The 19,887-nt window shown below is 35.0% G+C and overlaps 1 protein-coding gene across 2 annotated transcripts in view; it reads right to left on the reverse strand.

The window, feature by feature from the left end:
• Positions 1 to 19,887, reverse strand: part of LOC149802891 (leucine-rich repeat serine/threonine-protein kinase 1-like) — a 148,005-nt gene that overhangs the window by 95,574 nt on the left and 32,544 nt on the right. For both annotated transcript variants that reach the window (XM_089952359.1, XM_089952360.1), the window contains exons 6-12: positions 15,600 to 15,726; positions 13,537 to 13,669; positions 11,381 to 13,041; positions 7,720 to 7,861; positions 6,741 to 6,905; positions 4,845 to 4,990; positions 1,084 to 1,195 (exon numbers count right to left, since the gene is read on the reverse strand). In XM_089952359.1, coding sequence (XP_089808485.1) covers positions 1,084 to 1,195; positions 4,845 to 4,990; positions 6,741 to 6,905; positions 7,720 to 7,861; positions 11,381 to 13,041; positions 13,537 to 13,669; positions 15,600 to 15,726 — 2,486 coding nt within the window. The remainder of the gene's footprint in view (positions 1 to 1,083; positions 1,196 to 4,844; positions 4,991 to 6,740; positions 6,906 to 7,719; positions 7,862 to 11,380; positions 13,042 to 13,536; positions 13,670 to 15,599; positions 15,727 to 19,887) is intronic.

Raw genomic sequence — 19,887 nt, forward strand, 5'->3', positions numbered from 1 at the left:
TGTATATGAAGACTGTTTAATAGGATTTTCTGTTAATTGTTTCTTAGAGTATATATGATTAACACCTCAAATATGGCATGACAGGAAAAATTGGTTGTAGTGTACATTACACATCTGGTTGATTTACTGATAATGCTGATAAAAAATTCCCATAAACTACATTAACTACCTTTGAAACACATTTGTTAACAGAACCTTCAATCAGAAACATTTTATTTTAATGAATAATCATTTCAAGTTTGTAAGACACTCTTGATCATACAAAAGCAATCAAAAAGCATGTCCAGACAGTACATATGGTTGGATTACTTATTTTTTCATCATGAACATGTAAACAGCAGATGGGAAAAACAACAAATTGATCACAGGGTCGTTTCTACTAAACTTTTCAGACATACTCAACAAAGACATGTCTTACAAAGTGAACTCTGTCATAATAAGATATGGAAGACGAAATTGAACACTTGCAAGCTGATGAGAGGTACAGTGGATGGGTGGGAAAGGTTGAGTTTCTTATAGTTTCATTTAAATGGCACAAGTTATTGTAAACCATGTAGATGATTTTTGAAAACTTGGTAGATGTTGCAGCATTACTTTCCCATGCATCTGCCAAAGTATTAGAGAGAACTGAAAACAACAGATACGCAAGGTCAGTATGTTCCGTAGCTGTGTGTGTGTGTTTAGATTTTTCAAATAGCTTTAACAATTTTAATCATATTGCCATGATGTCTGCAGTGTGGCAGTTTATAGTGATGTCTAGGACTGGGGCATCATGCCGCATTCATATGACATTATGTCCCACCCAGTCAGATTATCCTGACATCAGGCCAACCAGTTCTAACACTAACCTCTTAATGCTGGATACCAAATGAGACAGCTACCAGTACCATTTTCATTAAGTCTTTGACATGACTCAACCAGGATTTGAACCCATGACCTCCCACATCTGAGGCATAAAACTCTAACCACTTAGGCCACCAGAGCAGTTTCCTGGGCTATGAATTCACCATAGGTTGGAGTTTGTTGTTAACTTGTTAAGCAATGAAAAAAAACAAAGAAAACAAGTGAACTTATTTCTCTTACTGTGCTCTTTGATAATGTATTCCCTTTTTTCCTGAGTTGCTCTAGTAAAGATGTTTTCCCAATTTTGAACTGACCCACTATCATCAAATTCATGCTATTATATTCCTGAGATCTGAAAAACAAGAAAGTAAATTGTCATTGTTATTAAAAGTGTTGAACACAGTGTGTCATCTATATGAAGATACAACAAGAATAATGCAACCCAAACACTGTACACCCTTCATGTGACATTTCTGTTGCGATCATTTGTACATGAATTATGTGAGGCAATGTTTAGTTATCATGTGGATAAAATTTCATCAGCATATATCCTGTATACACACAGACTTAACACAAAAGAAACAGGACACAACATTACAATTTTCTACCTGTTTTACATTTACCTCTTGAATGAAAAACTGTCTAACACCAAACTGGGAATATGCCCAAGGAATTTAAAACAATATTTAATCACAATATATACCTATGTAAAAGTTTCATCAAAATATCTCAAGGAGTAACAAGGAAAAAAAATCACAAGCCCCACCCCCATGACCTTCCTCTCTGACTTAACAGGCATGACTGTGGTGTATGAAAGATGATCTAGTCATGATTTATATGAGTGAAGTTTTACTAAATTATCTACATCATGATTTATATCTGGGTCAAGTTTTTTTAAATGATCTCCTACCTCTTGTCATATAAAAGTTACAGTCAAGTCAAGAAACAGGTTACAGAATTAACATTTGCCCTTGATGTGACCTCTGATGTATGGGGCATGACTGTTTTATAGGACATACTTTATAAGTATGATGTATTATCAAGTTTTTTTTTAAAATCCAGAAATTATATTCATTTGTTTCAAATGTTATAGTCCTGGCAAGTAAACAGAATTCAATAAATTATACCATGTTGTGACCTTGAATTTGAATATGGCATGAGCACAGTACAGGGTTCATACAGCTTAACAGTTAGAAAATTTAAGAATTTTTCAAGAATGTTCAAAACCCATGTTTAAATGTTTTCAACAGCTCTAACAACCTCTACTGCACTTCTTTTCTTTGCTTTTATTACAGACACTTCCTCCATCAAACTTCTTTTTCTCTCATTCTTATTCAGTGCTACATTTTCTCTATGTCTGTCATCAAGTATGTCTGTCATCAAGTATGTCTGTCATCAAGTTGGTCTGTCATCATGTAGGTCTGTCATCAAGTATGTCTGTCATCAAGTATGTCTGTCATCATGTAGGTCTGTCATCAAGTATGTCTGTCATCAAGTATGTCTGTCATCATGTAGGTCTGTCATCAAGTATGTCTGTCATCAAGTTGGTCTGTCATCATGTAGGTCTGTCATCAAGTATGTCTGTCATCAAGTATGTCTGTCATCAAGTATGTCTGTCATCAAGTTGGTCTGTCATCATGTAGGTCTGTCATCAAGTATGTCTGTCATCAAGTATGTCTGTCATCAAGTAGGTCTGTCATCAAGTAGGTCTATCATCCAAGTAAGGATCCACGATCTTTCCCTTGTTATAGCAAGAACATGTTATATTGTGGTGCCTCACATCAATGGGACCAATGTACTTACCAGTGTTATAGCAGGAACCATCTTACATTGTGCTGAATCTCAGCAAGGAGACCAATGTATTTACTAGTGTTATAGCAGGAACCATGTTATATTGTGCTGCCTCATTTTAAGGGGACCAATGTACTTACTAGTGTTAAAGCAGGAACCATGTTATACTGTGGTGCCTCATAGCAATGGGACCAACATATGGGTGTTATAGCAGGAACCATGTTATTATGTGGTGCCTCATAGCAAGTGGACCAGTGTACTTATGAGGAGCAGGAACCATGTTACAGTAGTCCCCCTCTTGAACGGCCCCCCTGACCAGCGGCCACCCGCTCCTTACGGCCAGAATCCATTGGCACCGACGAGTTTGTGTTCAAAAGTACCCATCGCGAAAGGCACCCGGCTAACGCGACCAGCGGCCAGCATATTAGAGCAATAATATAAAATTTACCCCTAACAAGCGGCCGCATTTTATTTGAATATGTATCCAGAACCAGTATTTTATACATAACATATGTTAAGTAATCCGATTTCTGTTTCCCCGATGTCAGGTTTTCGTTACTGAAAGAAGTGTTGAGTGAAGTACATTTACCACTAAGGTTAATATTATATCATTTATGCCTCATGAGAAGCCAAATTTATTCCATAGAAACCGAGAAAGACTCAAATTTTAATCCATACAAAAGGGTACGTACATGTAATCCAATTAGCCTTACTGCTGTGTTATCATAAGATGTCCGGTTTAGTCACTGATAATTGTTAAAATTACAATTATTGAACAGTAGTAACGGCTGAGAAGTGGCAGTATCGATGTACAATACACAAGTCAGCAGGAGGGTTTCATAGCCTTTATGGCTTCCCTTAGTAAGATGTTGAGCTTGTTCACTTTGATAATTAGTGGCTATTACTACTGACAATAACTGTCAAAATTACAAATCCTAACAGCCGCGAAGTCAAATCTGAGTGATGTTAATTGTACATATCGAAGCCATTTTGGCTTCTATCACTTAGTGTAAAGAAATGTATAAAAACAATAGGGTACCAGACTGCGACTAACGAATCACGTGACAAGATCACTTCCTTTGAAAACACACGGCAATTTGTTCAGATGCATACAAAATTGTTTTATCAGTATTGCAGTTGGCAATATGAATAGTTTACTGCAGAAAGATCAACATGTCATCGAGGAAAATAAAAATTCTCAGTTTAGAGGAGAAAGTGAAAGTAATTCAACTGACATGGGGGGGAGGGGAGTCGTCGAGGATCCTTGCAGAAAACTCATGTCGGGAAGACTCGGATAAACAATATCGAGAAAGATAATGAAACAATTCTGCAGAAGTGGGAAGGTGAAATGGACGGAGAAAGGAAGGTTGTTTTAGCCAGGAGGCGTTTGTTTCCTGATTTGAATGACAAGAAAAAGCAACAATTTTGTCAGTTGAATTGGGATATGACGATTTTACCGCAAGTAACGGATGGTTGCACAGATTTCAACTGCGACACAATATTAAGTGTTCTGTCCTTAGTGGAGAATCAGCTGATGTTAATAATAAAGTTGTTGAAGATTGGAACAAAAGACTAAACGATATATGCAGGGGATATGACAGCAAGGATATTTTTAATGTGACGAGAATGGTTTGTTTTATAGACTGTTACCAATAAAGTGACAAATGATGTGAACTGTAACATAATTATAAAGACAGTTTTAAAACTGTATCAATGGTTATTCATAGAATTCTTTTGAAAATGATGACACAGTTTGTTTTACATTTATTTCACACCATGCATGTGATTTTTTAATGAAAATATTAAATATTTAAAATTAAATATACTTGTGACTTTCTTCATATGTATTTACCATTCGCATTTGTCATCCCCCTCTAGAAAGGCCACCCACATTATAAGGCCACTTCCCTGCTGCATTAGGGGTGGCCTTATAAGAGGGGGACTACTGTATATTGTGGTGTATAATAGCAAGGGTACAAACATACTTACCAGTGTTCTAGCAGGAACCATGTTATAATGTGGTGCCTCATAGCAAAGGGACCAACAAACTTACTGGTGTTATAGCAGGAAGAATGTTATATTGAGATGTCTGATAGAATAGGGACCTAATTTCGTAATACATGCAAAATAAAAACAGCAAAATATAATGCAGCATAAACACCAAGTAATGTCAAGTGCAAAAGTATGTGCAATACGAGCTCACTACTTACTCTTCAAGTACTGACAGCAGAAAGCTCTTGATGCTACCTGTAGAATTATGGGAGTCTTGCAAGTACACTTGTATGTGACCCTGAAGGGGACATCTCTCCAATTCTAGATTCCACAGGCTTGAGATGAGGCCTAACTCTGGGGGAAGCTGAAATAGTATCCTTCAATGAATGCTCAAAATAAACATTAATCTGTGTTTGTTAATTACAAAATGATTTCCAACACTTGTGCAATATATCTTTGACAACTCAAATGTTCAAATGTTCACATAATGTGGTCTTTGAGTTGGAAGAAGGTAGAGAAACAAGATGAGTGACCTAGGTTACTGTTAGATTTTCCAAACAGTTGCTGAATTTTGCCCTAAAATATACCGACATGTAAGATTATACAGTGTACCAGAACAAGAATCCAGTATTAAAGTTTCCATTCAGGATCTGACACCTATTCAGCTTAAATCATTACAAATGTTTAACTTGTGTTTTCATCTCTAACTTCCCCTTTTTCCTTTCAAACAGTTTGATCTGTTGTTAAGTTATACATTGTTGCATATTCCTTGATTAAAAAATTAGTCCCTTACATCATATATACAACCTTGAAAATAAATTACACAGGCAAATATCAGTGACTTCTAGGCATGACAGTTTAAATTGGGCATTATGATACCAACTATACTCACTTATAAGTTGGGTCAAACTGCAAACAACATAGATACTGATATATTGTTGCATAATGCATCAGCAGATTAGGTCTGTGTTTTTGTTCTACTGATTACTCCTAACAAACTGCATAGACCCAGATCTCCAGGTGCATTATGCGATGACAGATCAGTGTGTGCAATTTGCAGTTGGACTTACTTATAAATGAGTATATACAGTACAGTGTATATCTGATACATGCATTAAATCAATAATATACATAAATTAAAAGTTTTAAAATGCTAATTTAGTCAAAGATAACTTAATAAATTAGCAATATCATATAAACCAAGCTGGATTTTACATTGTTCAGTTTGCTTGTTTTTTTGTTATTGAAAAAACACCATTTTTCAGCACATGATAGACTATATATGGCAGCCATATCATTTGGTGGAAGAAGAACCAAGGAGTCTACTTCTAACATAACTACCATGATCTTGTGTTTCTCACAGACATTGCAACAATGTGTCATATTATTTTAAAACAAAACATGAGGCTAATAAATGTTAAATAGGTGATAGTGGTGTTCCTTAGAACACGGTGTCTTGACAATTAACCATCCAATGATGTATTCCCAATATATCTGACCTGCAAATTTTAATACAAATTCTTTTACAAAGAATCTTATTGTTGATGATACTGCAATCACCATCAGAAAAGCTACCACTGTTTTGCAACTTGCTTACGCCACTGAGAGAAAAATCATTAATGTTAAAGAAAAAATGAACACTGTGCCTAATTTAAAAGTGTTAACACTGGCTTTAATCAAGATTGTGGACAGATGGACATACTCATGCACATGGATGCTAAAGTAAAATAAAAATTTTGAGCTTTGGACAAGACAGTCTTCACAAAAATATGAATAAGTATATTCACTTACTGTTTAAAATAGTGAGGGTCTTATATCCTTTTTTTCTTTAATGAGCTTATCAACAGGCAGTGCAACATATTACAACTGTAAAAAATTCTGTACTTTTTAACTATCAACCTGATTTTACAGAATAAAAAGGCACTGACAAAAAAATCACTATAAATTGATGAAATTAGGACAGAATGGGCATCAGAAAACCAAATTTGACATCTTTGACAATGATTTTATTTTACAATCAGATATTTGTTTACTTGCCAAAAATATACAGATGTGCACTTATTTTCTGTGTATACTTATTTTAACATAACCGATCTGACAGTATTATAGTATACCTCCTTGATAGGATTCATTTTCAGGCTAAGTCGCTTCAACTCCTTCATCTGCCCAATTGCTGATGGAATACTCTCAATCTTGTTTAGACTTAAATCCAAAGTCATCAGGTTTGGAAATAGTAATCTCCCTTGTATTTCCTGGTTTGCAGCCTCAACAGCATTGAACTATGTCCAAAGAGGAAAATACCAGTTTAAATACTATCAAACTTTCATTCTATCTGCATGAAGTATCCGATATCAGAAATTTCAAAAAAAAAAAAAAAGAGAGATCAACATGGAGAATGTATACTGAAAATGTGATTTAATGAAATGAGATGCATCCAACAGGAGTAAATGTATTCAAATAGAGTACAGACATGACTTTTCAGCAATAATGAATAACCCCTGTAAAGACAATTTCAGTTTAATATGCAACATACATTCAACCCCAAGATAGAGCCACACTGCATTTTGGACTCAGTATTATGAAACATGCACAAGCAGATTGGTGGAAGGACCAATGAATATATGTAGATATACCAACACCTACCAGTGTCAAACAGAAATGCCAGCTTTTGAATATCAGAATCTGAACACAAAAATAGAAATACTTCAAATTTTAATCAAAAATTTATTCTCAAGCATTAAATCTGACTGATTGGGTCAAACATGCTTCCTACTTTCTTCTTTATCAACAGTGACAAGCTTAACTCCAACAAGAGATTGCAAAGGCTGTCACCAAAATACACTGGCGATCAATTTACTGTTTGCCTAAATGAAGATTTATCTGACCTGAAAATTAGAATCTGACAGAAGTAATCATAACGGGACATAATTTGAGGTTCAAGACAGGAACAATTTTACCAAAATCAGAATGGTTGGCTATTTGCACATGGATAGTGTAAATTATATGTACCACTTATTTCTTATAGTGAGGGTATAATGAATTTAAAGACACGAATATATTTAAGATTAAAAGGGGATAAAAAAGGCAACTCACACTATTACCCAAGCTTTCCTGTGCTGATACAGCAGCAGGTCTGAGGAGTGTAACGGATTTTAAACCATTTGCACTTAGATCAAGAATTTCCAGGTTTTCCAGCTTATGTCTCCGGTGGACTATGCCAATCTGCACTGAAACCCTGAAGAAATGTGAAATTATCCATGCTTTAAACATAATATAACTGTACTCCTATAATAGGAAACTTATGCAATCTTGTCAACAAATGATTAATTTGCACATATTGTCATTTACCTTTAATTAACTTTTATTATTAACTTTTAACTTTTTATTCATAAGATAAAAAATTTTTTACTCGATTTCCTGGTTGCTTCAAACTAATGACTTTAAGACCAACCACAAATGGCATCTCTGGCATTGCCACTAAATTAAGAAGCCAAGTAAATGTCCTTTATTCCAAACCATAAAATATACATAAGAACCTCACAAACCAGTTATTACACGTCTACATATATTAGATGAACACAATCATGTGGGTATATCCTTCCAATTAAAAGAATACTTCACCGTATAAAACTGACAATAAACAAACCTTGACACCATAAGAATTCAATTATTTTAAGCATGAAAATGAAAATCAACTTCAGTTAGAAGTATGACTTTAGCAGAGGGCAAGTTACACAATAAAAATTTTAGCACAAAACTGACTCCATCTTTACTAGTCATTTCACTTGTACAATATGTGGACTTTTGAAAGTTTAAAATTGTACACTAGTTTTACCAACAATATCTTTATCAAAATTAACTACCCGTACAATGACATGCAAAAATGGATGATTTGTACAAAAATTTCCATGTTTACCATTGTTTTATGTAAGCTATATTTCTAACTGAAAATGATCTTCATTTACATATTTAAAAAACTGAGATCTCATGTTGGAAAGGTTTGTAATTATCATTAACAATCTAAATTATTATTTTTCAGAAAATTGGAATGGTACAAATATTTGATGGTTCCCCACAGGATAAATATACATTGCAAGTTTCCTTACTGCATATATCTCAGTGTCTGAGAAACAAGTCTAAGTACAAAGACATAATTGCCATAGCATTAAAAATAGGTCACCATGCAGGGCTGAGCAAATTTTTTTAAAACCACTAGTCCAGGACAAGTGGTTTCAGAAAATTCACTAGACCCACCTTTCTCTTCACTAGTCCCACCTTACTCTTCACTAGTCCCACCTTATTTTTCACTGGTCCCAAAATGGTAATCACTTGCCGAGATTTGATGAGACATATGTACTTAATCCATAAAAAAAACACGAAATAATATACAACATAATTATTTCTTAAAAGAATTTAATTTTTAAAAGCATTGGTTGTTATACATTTGGCTTCTTCAGGTTCATGTATATACGTTTTAGCTGATGGATTTGAAAATATGTCCATGTATATGTCTGCCACCTTCTGAGTCATATATTCAAGCCAGGGATAACAAGCACATTCAGTATCCGTCTTACGTTTTATCCCTCCATTTTCAAACAAATTTACCTTCTCCGAATTACCATTATTACCTTCCTTGCAAAAATAATTTAGCAAACTCATTTTATCCGCAGAATAACTATCAGCTTGCTTGACAACTACTTCTAAAGTGATCATCTGAACAATTTTCTCTTTTAAATATGAACTGAAACAGCTCATTAATTAGCATAATTGTTTCACTTCAAACACAATATCGCACATGGAAGTTAATCATTTGTATAATCAATTATAAATTAAAGAATCATTACTGTCATTTAATCAGTTCATAAAGGTAACCAACACTGATGTCGGTAAAGTATCTTTCATTAATTTAATTACGCTGACTCGCTGGATTAAAATCATAGTGAGCCGATGGTTATGATCTAGATTGAGTAAACTCGTTGCAACAAAACCACTTACAACACTGCTAACTGATCATACTGGCCTTATTTTGTTTGACGTGTTTTAATTTGCCGATAATTTGGTCACTTAGCCCAATATGCAGTCAAGCGATAACAGGATGTAAATGTATACACGAAGAGGGGTAGAATCAAGTATTCAATACTCTAGGAAGGCATGATTGGCCAAATAAAGGTAGATATTGTGATTAAAGCAAGAAAATAAAGACTATCCCAACTATTTTAAAAAGCACTTGTCCCGGACTAGCGACTTGGAAAATTTAACTTGCCCGACTTCAAAAATTACTAGTCCAGCAAGTCCCACTATGGGATTTGCTCAGCCCTGCCATGACCCAGTTTTGCCCATGATAAGTAGTACAATCCAAGATGTATAAACCCATCACGTTTCACAAATGTATATAGAACAGTGTCAGAGAAAATAAGCTAAATACAAAAATGTAACTTAATCAATGAAGCACGAAAGTAGTCACTGCGACCTACTTTTGCCAATGGTGAGTAGTACCCATCAAGATAAATTAACACTAGTAACATGTGGAGGTAGCAAATGGAGGTAATCGGCAAGAGTTATTGCCCTAATCTATATATAATAAATGGACAAGACAATTTTTCATCTTTTTTGGTAGGGCTGTATTCGGGAGGTAGTAGGCTTATATCCTTACCTTAGCGTGTGTGATTAGGATTTTTAATGTAGCTTATCAATTTTTCAGTCATATCACTATGATGTCTGCAGTATGGAAGTTTATAATGATGTCTAGCACTTAGGCATCATGCCGCAGGCATGTAACATGATGTCCCACCCAGACACATTATCCTGACACCGGGCCAATTAGTCATAACACTAACCTCTTAATGCTGAGCGCCAAGCAAGACAGCTATTAGTACTATTTTTATCAGTCTTTGGTATGACTCTGCCAGGGATCAAACCCACAACCTCCCGCATCTGAGGCAGATGCTCTAACCACTAGGCCACCGTAGCGGTACTTATGTTAATGTGAATGTAGCTGAAGGAGAAAATGAGCTAAATGCAAAATTGATCCCTATGCTTCACAGGTAATACAAAGACTGCACAAGCTACTAATTATTTTCTACTACAATACCTTTATAGCTGAATTAAATTTATATGCCATTATATAAAGATGAGTTTCAAATAATATAATGAAGATGAGTCTTTAATGTGTGATCCAACAAGAATTACACAGAAAAATATCACACCTGCCTCATCAAGACATATTCCAAATACCCAGCAAAGTCACTGGCAGGAGAGCAGTAGATAACTGTGACCTTGACCCATCAAGTCTCATCCAACAATCTCAGAGAAACTGAGCGAAATGCTAAGCTTAATGCTGATGCCTCAAAATAATGATTGAAAAAATGGTAATTATGTCTAACCTATGCTGGACAGGCAAAACAAATGGAAATAATGGCAGGAGATAACAGCCAATCCAGCATGTCAACATTTTTTTTTTAAAACTGCTCATCAGAAGTCAATTATACAAATTTTGGGAAAAGAATATTTTCCTGAACATTGTTTCCTTACAAAATCAACTAAACACAAACAACAACTGGTCATCAGAACCATCATTTGGGGGAATAATAATTTCATGAACATAACTTCATCAACAATTTTTTTTTTAAAATTGCGAAATTTGTTGAGGAAACTATGTCCACAAAAATATTTTTTTTTCCTTACAAGGTGTGTAACATATTAGTAACAAAAAGTGATCTGTAAGAGTCAACATTATTTTCTGATAATATTCAACCTGGCTGAGGAACTTGTGTAGGAACCATGAAAATCCTGATCATCTCTTTCCCAGTCATCCATGTCTTGAAAATGATTCCTGCTCAGATCAAGCTCCTTCAGGTACTGCGGGTACGATCTCAACATTCCAAGCCTTTTTAACTTGTTACTGGCCATATCCAAGGTCTCTAGATAGGGAGCAACACTGGAAAGGAAATCAGGAAATTCTGTAATGTTGTTTTCAGAAAGTTTAAGAGTCTTTATTCCCTTCTTTTTGCTGTCAGATGAGTTGAGTGCTACATCAACTATTTCTAACTTATTTTCCCAGTAACTGCATCGATAAATATCAGTGTCATGGAAGCCCTCTTCATTCGATACAACAGAGTCTGCTTTTTGTTCTGGCTCACTTTCATATGGATCAGAACCCGTGGAGTCACTTCGTCCTGATTTTCCTGCCCAGATACCTTGATCAGAAGCTGGCAGTCTTGTTAGCTGATTTTTGGATACATCCAGAGTAGCTAATGCATCAGCTAACCAAATAGTTGAAGGCAATTCTTGGAGGCAGTTTGATGAGGCATTGAGTACCTTCAGAGTGGGTATTTCTGTAAAGATATAACTAGGTAAAGTAATCAATCTATTATTTCGTAAATCAAGATCTTCGAGTGACTTGCACTTAATGGAACACATCTCTCGACGGGGAAAGTCAGCGATCCTGTTCTTGGAAACATTAAGTGTGTACAGTGAAGGAAGCTCAAACAAGACAGATGGAAACATGGACAAGCAATTCCCAGACACATCTAACCGAGTAATTGCTGACAAAGCAAATTGGTCGTCAAGGTGTGTAATTTTCTTGTTATGATGGTATCCAGTGTAGATGAGCCATGCTTTCTCCACCGTGGCTAGAACCTGCAGATTCTGCCATCTGACATTCACAGCATGAACCCGAGGATCGAGTTTGGTTTGAGAATCGGATGAGCCCACATGAAAATCCTCACTTTCGTCTTCAGAGAAGTTCCTGGAGTCACTACAACTACTCTGCCTAGTAACTCCCCTGTTGATGCTAAAGTGTTTATCCAGACTGGAACGGTACTTCAGAAGAGGTAAAACACAATTAGGATGGTTTCTCACAGCTTCTTGAAGAACAATGTTTTTCTCATCTAGAGCATTATTTTGCAGAAGTTTGTCCATCATAATGATGTCTTCATTTTGACATGCCACCATCAGCAGGGCTGAAAACTCCTGGTCATCTTCATGTGCCAAAATGTTTACGTCTGCCTTCCTTGCAATTACCATGTCCACAATGTCATGATGCTTGTTTTTGACTGCTGAGTAGATACAAGATAATTTGTAATTCTTAGAATCAACATTAACTTTTACAGGAAAGTAATCACCACTTCTATCTTCAACTTCTACGGGGAAATTGAGAAGAATTTCCACAACATCTTCATGTCCATTCTCACAAGCCAGATACAGTGGTGTCTGACCATACACATCAGTCTTGTTGACATCGATGGATATTTTGTACTCCACATTATCTTCCTCATCCCTGATGGTGATGTACGATGAGTCAGGATAGGGGAATTCCAGCAGACATCCAATCATGTCACGATAACCTCTCTCAGCTGCCACGTGTAAGGGAGACTGTTCCTTAGAGTTCAACCACCGACAAGACTCTGGACATTTCTACAAACAGCAAGAGAAATTGTTGATGTTAAAGACCCATTAAACTTTCTGTGATATTTCTCTTACAATAGTTGATATAGCATCTAATGTTAAAACTGACCAAATTCACAGCTTATGAACACTCTCCATGTAGTATGATTGTATTTGTGTGTTAATAAAAGTCTATGAATTTCACAACAACATATGGAACACACTCATAAAACCATGCTCAAAAACTAATTGTGGACAATTCATGTGCATTGATTGGGACAACCTCAAAATTTCAACAAACATAAGAGTCGTTTTACAGCTTCTGCTACATTTAGCAAGTCAGTTGTATTGATTGGACAGTATGGATTCATGTGCATCAGTTCTCAAAATTACTATTTTCCAACACCTTTAATTATTAAGAATATCAATGTTTGCTATTTTCTTACAATAATTTATGCTTCCTTTTTTTCTAACTGCCATGTTAAATTTCAGGAAAAATATTTTATATGACCCATTAGCCATTACCTGAAGGAGTAATTCTACTATTTTGACATGCCCTGCCTCCACAGCACAGTGTATTGGTGCAATCTCTGGTCTCAGCTCATGCACCTGATCTAGAAGCAGTTTCATCAAACCTTCATTTCCACCTTGGGCTGCCCTGATACGAAGAATTATAACAAAACAGAACAACATTAGTACTTTTTTCAAAAGCAGAGAGAGCGTGAGGATGAAAATAAACTGTTCACCTTCTTAACTGTGCCTATGGAGTCTTTGTATTGGTCAAACACAAAGTAGTTTTCTTTAAAATAATATCCAATGTATACTGAAAGAAAGAAAAAACATCCTTTCCTATTAGAAAAGGGTCTTCAAAACATTAAAGCTTTATTTACAGCTGTAGTGGATGATGCTTACTCAGCATAAACTGCATAAATACAAAGATACCAATGACAGAAATATGTCAAATTAGACCTGTGGAAGAAAATATGAGATGCTTCATGAAACTGTTGTCTGACGAGTTTATGATCATTTTTCCAAGACACTCAAAATCAACTTGGCGCTAGGTCTTTCAAGTTTTGACATGTGAAAGAATCAAGCTCCTTGGATGTTTGTAGTTCAGCAAGATACTGGCATGCATCTAAAAAGGCCAATAAAATACATCAACATTTATGTTTGTAGAATTAACAAGATGACTTAGTGAAATATAATACATCAACATTTCTGTTTGTAGAATTAACAAGACGACCTAGTGAAGTATAATACATCAACATTTCTGTTTGTAGAATTAACAAGACGATCTAGTGAAGTATATATAATACATCAACATTTCTGTTTATAGAATTAACAAGACAACTTAGTGAAGGACCAACACTGGGCCATCAGACCCTAGAGGCATATCGTCCTTCCAGGTTAAAGGTCAATCCCCAACTAGAATCTGGGGACACCAATAATATCCATACTGATTTCAATTTATGATAATGATGGAATCAATAACACCTAATATATGATGATCATCACCAAGTAACTACAAAGACCGTTGAACTGCCTCTAAGAGGTCACTACAGGAAAACAAATATGGCTGCATGTGTACATTGGTAAGAAGGGTCATTGTCCATAGTCCACCTAGTTACTCAGCAAGTACCTGTGTCATTTCTTACCAACCTCCAGAGTCTAATGAAGTACTGACAGCCAAATAAAATGAAACCTGCTACATCAGATACCTCCAAATAAATGACATCTGTCCAAAAAGGACATATTTTGTTTTCCTTTAAGCGTCCTTTATAGACAGGTTTCACTGTATACCTTTCTTTTTAAAATTATGTTTATCTAATATCTTTCACATCCATTTCACATGGCTACTAATAATGATTTACAAGCACATGGCTACTAATAATGACTTACAAGCACATGACTACTAATGACTTACAGCACATGGCTACTAATCATGACTTACAAGCACATTACTAATAATGGCTTACAAGCACATGACTACTAATAATGACTTACAAGCACATGGCTACTAATAATGACTTACAAGCACATGGCTACTAATCATGACTTACAGCACATGGCTACTAATAATAACTTACAAGCACATGGCTACTAATAATGACTTACAAGCACATGACTACTAATAATGACTTACAAGCACATGACTACTAATAATGACTTACAAGCACATGGCTACTAATAATGACTTACAAGCACATGACTACTAATAATGACTTACAAGCACATGGCTACTAATAATGACTTTCAAGCACATGACTACTGATAATGACTTACAAGCACATGGCTACTAATAATGACTTACAAGCACATGGCTACTAATAATGACTTACAGCACATGACTACCAATAATGACTTACAGCACATGACTACTAATAATGACTTACAAGCACATGACTACTAATAATGACTTACAAGCACATGGCTACTAATAATGACTTACAAGCACATGACTACTAATAATGACTTACAGCACATGACTACTAATAATGACTTACAAGCATATGACTACTAATAATGACTTACAAGCACATGACTACTAATAATGACTTACAAGCACATGACTACTAATAGTGACTTACAAGCACAATGAGTTCATGGTTTCTCCAACAGGGATCAATGTAAGAAGCTTCTCTGTGTAGGCTCCAGGACTCCTTAACATTCCCTTCACTTCATCAATATTGCATTTACGACAGCTCTCACAAAGTTCTATAATTAAAAAGTCACTAATGAATCATGCAAACAAAAGAAAAGTTAAATATTTCTTGCAGAAAAATGAAACATACATGTAAATATTTTAATCACAGTTAAGGAATAAATACAAACTCCATTGAACTTGGCCTTGTTGATTACATACTATTGATGAAGCTGCTTTCTTCTAAATGTATTAAAGTTCTTTACTAAATAAAATCTATCTTTGTGCAACATATTCTCCATAGTGACATATTTTTTCAGCATATGTTTATTTTAACTGATGGCTACTAGCAGTATATAACAAATGATGTGAGCTGGTGGGTTGAGCCTTTGAACATTTATCCGGGTCTGGTACATTTCGTAAATAGGTATTAAGGTGTGTATGCTCTTTGTTGATGAATGCAATATATCTCACCTCATTTGTAAATTAACTAGACCCTCACAAATACTTTATTTAAAGGTCACACCATGAGATCAGTTTGGTTGGGCTGGAAAATATCCCAGCTATCTGGCCTGATTTTAATGTATTCCTCAGAATGTATCATCATGTGGAAATTAGACATTTTCTTGCTTTTGACACTAGATAATACTGGGATTTTTGTGAGATGTTGACATACTCAAAATGATGAAAATCTTTTCTTTATTAGATCTGGGGCCTTGTAGTAAAACATGTAATGATACATGTATGAACAGTCATCTGGTCTCATGGATAGCTGTCTCCCCACCTCATGAAAGTTTCTTATTAAAATTCATGTCGTAAATGGTTCCCTGCTTTTCTGTGGACAATGGTCTGGTGTTTTCTAACCAAACAATTGTTTCATACTGCTTAAAACAGTCACTTGTATCAACCATGCAAACGATCACTTAAGTGTATCAACCATGTACATGAAGCATCTATGTTCCCAAGAAAAGTATTGCTGAGGTAAAAATAACATTTGAATTGATGTGTAAAGACAACATTTGAATGGATGTGTAAAGACAACATTTCAATTGATGTGTAAAGACAACATTTGAACTGATGTGTAAAGATAACATCTTATATTTAGCCACTGTTCTCAAGTCTGTCTTGGGATCTGTTCCTGAACTCAAAATTTAGATGAAGGTGGGAGGGGGGCTTACAGGCTTTTACACCTCCTCCTGCTCCCTCCACAACAATTCTCCAGCTTTCATCTCAGAGAGCTTTCATCCTAAATGGATCAACTCAGACTGGTAGGACTTAGAGCCATGGTGCAAAAGGTTACCTTCCGATGTCATTCAAAAGCTTCATAAGAACACGGCTTTATGACTTCTGCTGGATTTGTGTGAGAGAAACTTTGTCTCTTTTGAAGCCACTCCCCAACATATGGAGTCTATTCTCCAGTCGGGTTATCTAGACACTGTTTCACATACTTTAGGGGACTGGAGATGGTCTTTCCGGGGTAAAGGGATGTATCTCTTTCCACCTCTTACCTATTCTCCCAAGGTATTATGATCAGGTAACATACTTGAAGAAAAAACCAATTTTATTCCAGTAAATTTTGTTTCTTTAGTAATACTTACCCGATCATTACACATATACACCCTCCAGCCTCCTCCCATTTATATCCTTATAGAAAGCAAGCATTCCACTCTGTAGTAACTTAAGTATTCATGGGATTTAGTACCAATCCCAATGTCAAGGGGAGATCACTCAAATCTAACTGCCAATAAGGTGGGCAGATAACTTTTCATTAAAAAGTTTTAGCCTGGGAGGGTTGGATTTGTGAAGTAGTAGTAGTAGTAGTTCTCTTATAATTGGGTGATGTATTTGAAGAAGAAAAGAAATCCTCCAATCTTGTTCTAGAATATACCCTGCAATTTGTCTGTGTAAGCTGGCAAATCTCTCTTACCATGAAATTTGTCTGTGTAAGCTGGCAAATCTCTCTTATTATGAAATTTGTATGTGTAAGCTGTTGAATCAAATTTTTTGCAAGAAAGTGATAATACTGCATAGAAATTTATCACTTGGGTACATATTCAAAGTAAATTGTTTTTATAGCCTAACCCCGTTTTTGGCAGAGAGGGGGTGCTCTGATGACCATACTAAATGTATTCATCAAAAAGATTCAGAAAATTAATTCTACCCTGAATTTGCTTTGTTTACTAACATGTGACCTAATCAGTAATTATTATCAATGTTTACTTCATAAATATAGTTTAGGGATCATCTTTTTTATAATAAATTAAATCAAATTCAACTTTCAACACAAATTAAATATCTTAGAGTGTCAGTATTTTAAGTAAAAGAAAAACAAAAACAACCTCCAAAAAAAGCAGCATTATAAAAGTCTTGAAAAGTCAACATCCATGTCCATACAATGCATTTGTGGTCCAAGAAACATGAACAGATAGTCACAATTTTCTTTATGTTACATTTTACAGGATTTTCTGAGAAAAGTAATCTTGATAATACAGTTAATATCATATTTTCTCACTGCCCATCAAGAGACACTAATAACATTACAAGCAAGAAATCTGATGTTTTTCTTGGTCGCCTGCATAGTCGAGAGGTAATTATGGCCACTTTTCATTGAAGATAAACCAAGTAAAAATCCAACAAGTTGCAAATTCTTTTTATTTCTCAATGTTTTACTTTAAATTGGAAAGAAAAATTATGTTACTGTTTATATTTTCTTTGCAATATTCACAGTACATAGGAGAACATACAGCAAACTGCTGACACTGTGCATGATCCAGTAAGAAATCTGCATTTCAATCTGTTATACATATTTCTAGATATTAAATTTTAGTATAACGTAAACATTTTCATGCAAAGAGTTAATAATGGATATATTTCATCTCTTGAGGATGAAAAACTCAAGCATTTTCACTCCTGACTTCACCACTTGAAAATAGTGAGTTCCTTACTGAATCGTCATTAAATATCCATCCATGTTGGAGATAACAACATTGTTCACAGGCATTTAATCATTGGGTCATGGACCAGTACTAGAGTTGCAATTTCAGACAAGATATTCTGTTGGTTCAAACTTTCAAGCAATGCCATTGCAAATTAGCAAGAACAGAGAACTAAACAGAAAATGTTGTGTATATTTGATGGTCAATAAAAGATCGGAAAAATGTTTCAACTTAAAAAGCCTTATTAATCTTTCTGAGACAACCAACTGTAACTACTATATACAGTCAGCTGAGCTAGCTACCTCTTTACTCTGCATGTGTGTGTGTGTGTGTGTGTGTGCCCCTGAAATTTCATATACATGTACTTTCTCATACACAAAAAAAATATTTTTTTCTTCTTAAAATATAATCTGTAAAAGTTTCATCATTTTCGCATATTAATTCAAATATAAAACAATCATGGTCTGGCTCCTAACATGTTAAAATTTCAAATATTTCTTGAAGTGCCAAAAATAAACATTATCTGTAACAATGATGGAGTCTTTTGGGAATGTGTGAGTTTAGTTTATTGTTGAAAGATGTCAGCTCATAACTTTATTACTGATCCATGAACAATGACGCCATTATGTCTTCTTTGTGTTTGTCTTCTATACATCCTGTACACAACTCAAACAATATCCAACATGTTTAAACATCATACAAAACCAAGCACCAAACAATGCAGTGTTGGATAAAAGATCCACAACTGAATTTATAAATCAATTAATTTAAGTACATTACTAATCATCAAAGTTAACTGCAGAACTAAAACTTGTTCAACTTATGGGGGCAATGATTTATAAACAAAAACAAAAATAAATAAAAGCTGCCAACAAGTGCATATGGGTTGGTGGTGTTGTTAGATTAATCAGTTGACCAGTGAATAATATCAACCATATTACCATTGTTGATTAACAACCATTTTTGCTGTAGTCATTCAAATCAATAAGAGCACAAGTGTTAATTAGTAAGTCATTAAAAATGAATAACAAGACATGTTAATGAAAAGCTTTTATAATTAAGGTGAAGATTGAAAGCCTGGACTGAATCATGTCCAGTGTTTAAATTCTTCAGCTGAGGAATATGACTTTGCAAATAGCAAATGTGAGCAGCTGAAAATCAATCAGTTTTCCAAAACAACAATAAAGTATTAGCATTCAACGCTGAGAAAATTTTAACAGTAAGAAATTTATATAGACACATTCACTGACCTTGGGATGTACTAAACCATAAAATGTGCTTCGTATTTTGTCAAACTAT

This window comes from Sinohyriopsis cumingii, chromosome 3 (genome assembly GCF_028554795.1).
Source record: "Sinohyriopsis cumingii isolate HCF-2022 chromosome 3, ASM2855479v2, whole genome shotgun sequence".
Taxonomy (NCBI): domain Eukaryota; kingdom Metazoa; phylum Mollusca; class Bivalvia; order Unionida; family Unionidae; genus Sinohyriopsis; species Sinohyriopsis cumingii.